The 7277-nt window shown below is 28.8% G+C and overlaps 1 protein-coding gene across 2 annotated transcripts in view; it reads right to left on the reverse strand.

Moving 5' to 3' along the window:
• Positions 1–622: 622 nt before the first annotated feature.
• bchs (WD repeat and FYVE domain containing 3 bchs) overlaps positions 623–7277 on the reverse strand; it is a 90389-nt gene continuing 83734 nt past the window's right edge. For both annotated transcript variants that reach the window (XM_014418138.3, XM_014418137.3), the window contains exons 58-59: positions 4405–4596; positions 623–920 (exon numbers count right to left, since the gene is read on the reverse strand). In XM_014418138.3, the coding sequence (XP_014273624.1) occupies positions 818–920; positions 4405–4596 (295 nt within the window). In that variant the 3' untranslated portion in view covers positions 623–817. The remainder of the gene's footprint in view (positions 921–4404; positions 4597–7277) is intronic.

Raw genomic sequence — 7277 nt, forward strand, 5'->3', positions numbered from 1 at the left:
CTGACAATTTAATTAAATTTATCAATAATATAAAATCCATTTTGTTTGTTTCCTAATTCTACTTAATTGTCAAAATAAATAATTGTTACAATAATGTAAATAAATAATTGTAATAAGACATAATTAATTCAGTTGATAAATTAAAAAAAATATATAAAATCCATGATAGGTTACTTTCAGGTTATATAAAAGAAGTTAAAGAACAACAATACAGATTCCTCTAACAGCTGTTTCCCATTAAACATGTTTCCAATTAAACTACAACAACAGCAATATATTTATATACTACTTTACACATATTTGACGTAGACTTAATCCGATTTGATTAAACTTTTTTTTTTAAATTTATTTTGTAAAATATATCACTCTCCCTACAGAAAATATATGTATATCACAAATATTTCAATAAAACTCTTCAAACTACATAATGAGATAATCTGTATACACTCCTGATATATTTTCACACTTAATTAATTTTATTTTTAAATGAGACTAGATTGAATAAAATGAAAGATCTGTTCTAGAATGATTGGACATTTATGGGAATAGAATGGTAAAGAGGGACGGAAAATTCTAAGAAAATAAAATTAAAATTTCTAATTTTTTCACCTTATTTTTTTTTTTTTTAAATTAGTAATAATTCAGAGATTCTTATAGATATAGCTCTCGACAAAACTGAAAAGAAAAAAAACCTGAATACTGTTCGATTAATACCTCGACTTGTAGGTAAATACAAATCGTTGATATATTGAGCCAGGTCGCAGGTAGGCACGTTCTACCATATTAAGGTTATCAGCGATGAGCGTAATAAACTACCTCAATGATTCTGTTGTTTACTTAGAGATGTATGACAACCTTGGCAGACTCTAACTGGTTTGAAGATGCGTAGGCGTAATATTTCAGCTTCATATTTACTGCATCTAAGAAACAAAATACACAATAATGAAATTCTCAGATTAAATTTTTTAATGTTATGAAATTAGAGTGCTATCAATTGGCAGTTTCTATACACGCCTGTATCACTCTATAATAACATACATAAAATTTACTAAATGCATAATTATGTACAGTTGTAAATTCCAATAAAGTGTAATATCCTCTTTTATGAGTAAATAGTTATTTTATGTATATAAATAATTTTTAGTAGATTTTATGTTATTTATCTTTTCAATATGTTTATTTGTAGTATTAAGCCTAAAACCAAGCTAACCAATTTTCATCAGTAAAATATGCAGTTACAAAAGATATTGTGCAAAGCCAAGATGGCAGCGCAAGTCCTGCAAAAAATTTGTTGAATCCCAGCCATATTGAGCAGATTAAAATATTTTAAAAACTTTATTTTAACTTCCCATCATAATTGTAATTACACTAAATTTAAGAAAAAATAGAAGTTAAGAAAAAGTGCTAAATAATAATATTCAGAAAGGAAATCGTTTGCTAACACCCAAAACTGTTGTGCTACAATCATATATGGAATATCTATATATAATAGAGAACCAAGGTTTTGTTTAAAGTCAGTGTTTGTTTGCTGAAAGATTGTTTACAGCAAGTGTTAGTATATTGAGAAAGAAAAAAAGAAAACCTTTCATCATCAAAAAAAGATTCTATGAAATTGGTTAGTGTTGTACAACCTACAATTTTAAGTATATTTGTAAAGGTAGTTAGTTATTAATTTAGTTGATTGTTTTGATTGCCTAGAAACCCGCCCTGAGATTAAGAGTCAATCATGTTATAAAATTTAAATAAAATTCTACTATCTATTTAATATTAAAGCTTTAATTTTAACCCAAGCTAACTTTAGATATGAGAATTAAGTTAAAATTATCAAATTTCCTTTTTATTAACTAAAAATTATTATTACAAAAGATAATAATAAAAAAAAAATATATGAAAAAAAATGTTGATGGATTATGTCGACTGTTTTAAAAATAATCAAGGTAAGGACAGATTTAGATTCTTTTTATTAAATATACCAAAGTTTCAACCAAAATATGTGGGCCATTATCAAGGCTAAAATTGAAGATTTTATTAAATATTACATGAAATGTGAGCAAGTCCCGTATGTTTATATAGTAAAAAGATCCTGCAGAATATGCCATATAGTATGCAATACAAAAATGCAAAAAAAATCAAATATGCAGCAAATAACTATTACTATGTATGGTTAGTTCCCAACTTACAATTCAAGCTTAGGACTAACAAAAAAAAACACAAATTTTCATCAACAAACTTCTTCATCAATTGTGTGTTCTAAGCTTAAAACAACTAAAATAATATAATAAAGTAAGAGAATACATAACAAAAAATAAAAATAAGATGCACAGTGAAAAGTATAGAATAAACAAGAATTACAAAAATATTATCAGGCAACGGTAATGAAAATGAAAATATTAACAAATATAAAAGTACAGTACACACTAAAAAATGGAAAATAAGATTAAAATAATGCTCAAAGGTTCCCAGTTTAGTTTTATTTCATATTAACTTATTCCTCTACTTTGTTACATTATTTTAGTTCTTTGTACCTCTTTTAGTCCTAATGAATAGTCTGCAAAGTGAGGTGTAACGTCGGCTCATAATGAATAAAATAAAGGTCAACAAGTCATAACCTTTTTTCTTGACAAGAAATAAAATATTGTAATATGCTCTTTTTTAGTAAATAGTATATTTTGATGTATAAATGGTTTTAATATGTTTTATTTTATGTATCATTTTAATATTCATTTGTTTTGTTTATCCAAAAAGCAAACTAACCAAGTTTCATTGTTTATAATAACTTTGTGATACAAAAAAAACCAAGATGGCGGTATGTTGTCAAGGCCACATTGAGCAGATTCAAATATCATAAAAACTATTTTAACTCTTCCCATCATAATTGAAAATACAGTAAATTAAAGGAAAAATAGAAATCAAGGAATAGCGCAAATGAATAATATTCAGAAAATAAATCATTTGGAAAAATCCCTAACTGTTGGGGGACAATGATGTTTACATGTAACCTCAAGGCAGGTTTCCATCTTGAGAAGTGCTCACTTTTGGCTGGGGCTCCAGAGAGAGAGTATGAAGAGGTGGTCGTCAGTTTCTGTCAAGAAGGAAGCCATATTTGATGCTAGGACAGGACAATAAGATGAAGAACAAAGAACATCAAGGATCTCAAAAGGAAGACCGTGAGCTTGGTTAGTTTTGTATGCATAATAATAGATACATGTGTAAAATAGATTTTAATTTAAATTAAGAGAAGTTATTGTATCTGTATTCTGATTGTCTAGCAACCATACGCCCTGAGATTAAGAGTTTCTTTTTATATAATAAAATTAAGAGTCTTTTTATATTATAAAAGTTTAAATATAATTCTATTATCCATTTGATATTTATGTTCTCAATTTGAACCCAAGTTATCTTTCATATTTGAAAAAAGTTTAAAAAACTATTCAGATTCTTTTTATTTTATTTTTAATTTTTTAAAATTATTACAATATATTCATGAGAATAATTCAATGGTAATTTTTTTTTCGGCTTATGACCATATCGACTTATAACAAGAGCTTTCAAACTCGATTCAGAGTATGAGTTTCCTGTTACTGCCGGTCTTACGGCTCCATATGTGATTGGGGCACCTCAAGCTACTCTGCCTCGGTCAAGATATACCTTAGCCTATTAATCTATTTCACGAATTATAATTATATTAAATTACAGTATCTATTATTATTATTTTTTTTTTCCACGGAATGGCCTTTCAAGACCAAGCGAATATCATTACCTTCTCACTTTTTCTCTTCTTCTTTCCCAGTATCTTCTCATCATTTCTACGTGCCGCAAGAACATTTATTTATTTCAATTTTTTTCCGTACTGTTCTCTATCCAGGCATTCCTTGTCTGTTATTTTAAATTTCTTTGTTTCCTTTCTCATTTGCTTCACATATCCTCCTATGCTCTTATATTCACGGATTCAGTCAAAGATTTTCTTGTTTAGTCTGCTTTGGTCCATTCTCATCGTGTGCCTGTAGAATCTCAGTCTTATGATCCTTATTTCGGTTTCCAGGTCATATCTATTATCTATCCATTAACATTGTTAACTGTGATATTATAAATAAGATATCCTTCAGAATGACTGAAATGTAGGACATAAACAGGAATAAACATGTTGAGACTATATGGATATTTTTTTATTATAATTGATAATTTTTTTAATTTTCATTACTTATTTTGTCAATATTACTATGTGACTCGTATCTCCTGTAATCTTTGCTTTAATTTTAGCCTTGATAACAGCCCAAAAGTTGAAGTTCGCAAATTTAATAAAAAAAATATAAATGACTGAAACCTAATTATTTTCTCCAATAATATAAAAATAGAATCCAAACATCGAATATATTTTTTAATTATATTTAATAAAATACTAACTTGGAACAGAAAAGCTGACCACAGTTCCTGCAATGATGCCTCCTCTCGTAAATACTGAAGCGGACCCTGCAAGAAGCACAAGCTTCAGCTCCGTCATCCTTTAACCAATGGTCGACTCTTCCAGCTATTTCACCGACACTCCAGGAAAATACCCGACCACGAGCATCTCCAACATATACAGTCCTGTGATCTCTATAAATAAAATTATAGATAAAATAACCTCTTAGCTAAATCAGTTTCTAAATCAGGATATTGCCATTCAAATACAATGAATATTATTTTATTGTTATATTATAACTTATTTTAATACTATAATACCATGAAAAAAAAATTTAATTTTTGAAAAAGCTTACATTCCAACTAACCATAACACTATTCTCACCACTTACACCGATGACACATGTGAGAGCTCACAGTTAAAAATAACCCTTTAATTGGATCTCAAACTCCAATCTCATATCATAATGCCCTAAGACCCAAAGAATGGTGTCGAAATTTGAGGATAGAAATAAATCCCATCAAATCACCTTTACCCTTTGCCGCGAACCTACTGATGCCCAACAGTATCCTTGAATAATGTTGATCTTACTCCTGTAAAACAGATCCGCTATCTTAAACTACATCTGGAAAAATAACTAACCGGGAATCCTCACACAAGACAGGAAACTGCACATCAATTTAGACTATTACAGAACTTACTAGACAAACGGTCCAAACTTCCAATTCATTACAAAAGACTGATCTGCATGACTATAATAAGGCCTATCTGGACATACAGAGTTGAGCTTTGGGGCTCCACTAAACCTTTGAATTCCTCTCGTATCTGACCTATATAATCCAAAATCTTAAATTCTCCTTACTCTGTCACAAATAAAATCATCCATAAAGACCTTAATGTTCCATTGTAACCGATCTAGCCTGAACCAAAAATCAATCCTTCTATTATAATCTCCCTAATCACTTGTTTCCTGACCTTTTAAAGAAGAAATATTATTAGAGTGCTATACCAATGGGTAGTTTCTATAGATGCCTCCATCTTACATCAAATTTATCAGATGTATTTTTAAGTAAATACAATGGTAATCAGCAATAAATAAAAAAAAAAATTTAATTTAAAAATAATTCTTAACAATTGAAGAGTTAAGTGAAACACCATATTGTGTGATATTGTAAGATAAACAGGAATTTTCCCTTGGGAGAATATTTTGAATACTCTTTTCTAAATAGCACCTTCTTTTATTTTTCTAACCCTTGTGGTAGTTTTCAGAATTTAAAAATTGAGTTTCGGTCTAAAATAAAAATAAAAAATCATTTGATTAAATTTTTCTTTGATTCAAATCATGTAGCATATTATGTTCTTCCACTCAGCATTTTGATTACCAAAATAAAAAATAACTTTTGGTAGTTTTTTAATAAAACTTACAAACTAACTTCCCTAAGCACCCTAAAACCATATATTATTGATGGTCTTATCTTACCTTTGAAACCTTTATTTAAAACAGGAAGAGGATACTTAAGTTAAAGTAGTTAAATCAAGCAACATTGAAAAACGGCATGTTTTTGTCATAAATATATTTTGTGAACTTATTGGAAGCAATAAAGTGAATATTTAAGAACTATGATATGGAAGGTGCATAATTTTCTTTTGATTAACCTACAAAAACTATTGTTTAGGGAAGAAAGTTTATGAAAAACTTCAGCTTTATGAAAACAACTGATAGGAAGCAAGGAGCAGGCTGCTGCCATCTATGAGTAAGTTAGTAAACTAGTAGGGGTCCTGGAACCCAGGAGGATGAAGTCCAGAGAGAGAGAGAGATAACAGAAAATCTAAGCTCAATGTTTATATATACATATTTATGTATGTGTTTATACATAAAAAAGTCATTTTTTATGTATAAACGGTTTTTAATCTGTTTTTAATTTATGTATCGTTTCATTATTGTTCATTTGCTTTGTTAAACCGAAAAGAAAGCTAACCACTTTTTTTCAGTCAAATATAGAGTGGAAACATCGTTAAATAAAGCCAAGATGGTGGCGCTATTCTAAAGTCGGTAAAATCGCTGCTATGTTGAGCAGATTCAAATATTTTCAAATGAATTTATCTTCCCATCAAGATTTGAAATGACAGTACACTCAAGAAAAAATAGAATTTCATACTAAATGTTTAAGAATAATATTCAGAAAAGAAATCATATGCAAAAACCCAAAACTGTTGTGCTACAATCGATATTTACATGGAACATCTAGACCAAGCTCTTGGATAGTACACTTGATATTTATATGCGGGAAAGGTAGGACGTATCCTGTAACCAGGAGGTCCTGAATATCCTTTGTCTCTCTCAGTGGGACATCTAGAATAATCCAAAAAGTTAAAGTGACTCTTTTGGATTGGATTGCCTGGTGAGAGGATGTCCGTCTCCTGAAAGAGAGGTGAATGGAAGTCATTGTTATACAGTTGGACATAGCATTTTGGGAAAGAAGACATAAAGACTCATCAATCATCAATGGAAGATTATGTAATTGGTTAGTTTTGTTTCTAACTAGAATTTAATACATTTGTACAATAGCTATTAATTTAATTAAGTGTTATTGGTAGAAAAGTCTCTGTTTTGATTGTCTAGAAACCCGCCCTGAGTTTAAGAGTCTAAACTGTTATAGAATTTAAATAAAATTCTACTATCTGTTTAATATTAAAGCTTTTAATTTGAACCCAAGCTATACTTAAGATATGAGAATTAAGTAAAAACTATCAATTTTCCTCTTTTTTTAAATTTTTAAAATTAAAAAAAGAGGAAAATATATATATATAATTTGAAGTAGCTTCTCAAATCCAAAATTTTCCAGCTTTCAGGTTTTTATTTAGTCTTTTCCTT

The sequence above is a fragment of the Halyomorpha halys genome, unplaced genomic scaffold (genome assembly GCF_000696795.3).
Source record: "Halyomorpha halys isolate HHAL.00 unplaced genomic scaffold, Hhal_1.1 Scaffold180.1, whole genome shotgun sequence".
In the NCBI taxonomy this organism is placed as follows: domain Eukaryota; kingdom Metazoa; phylum Arthropoda; class Insecta; order Hemiptera; family Pentatomidae; genus Halyomorpha; species Halyomorpha halys.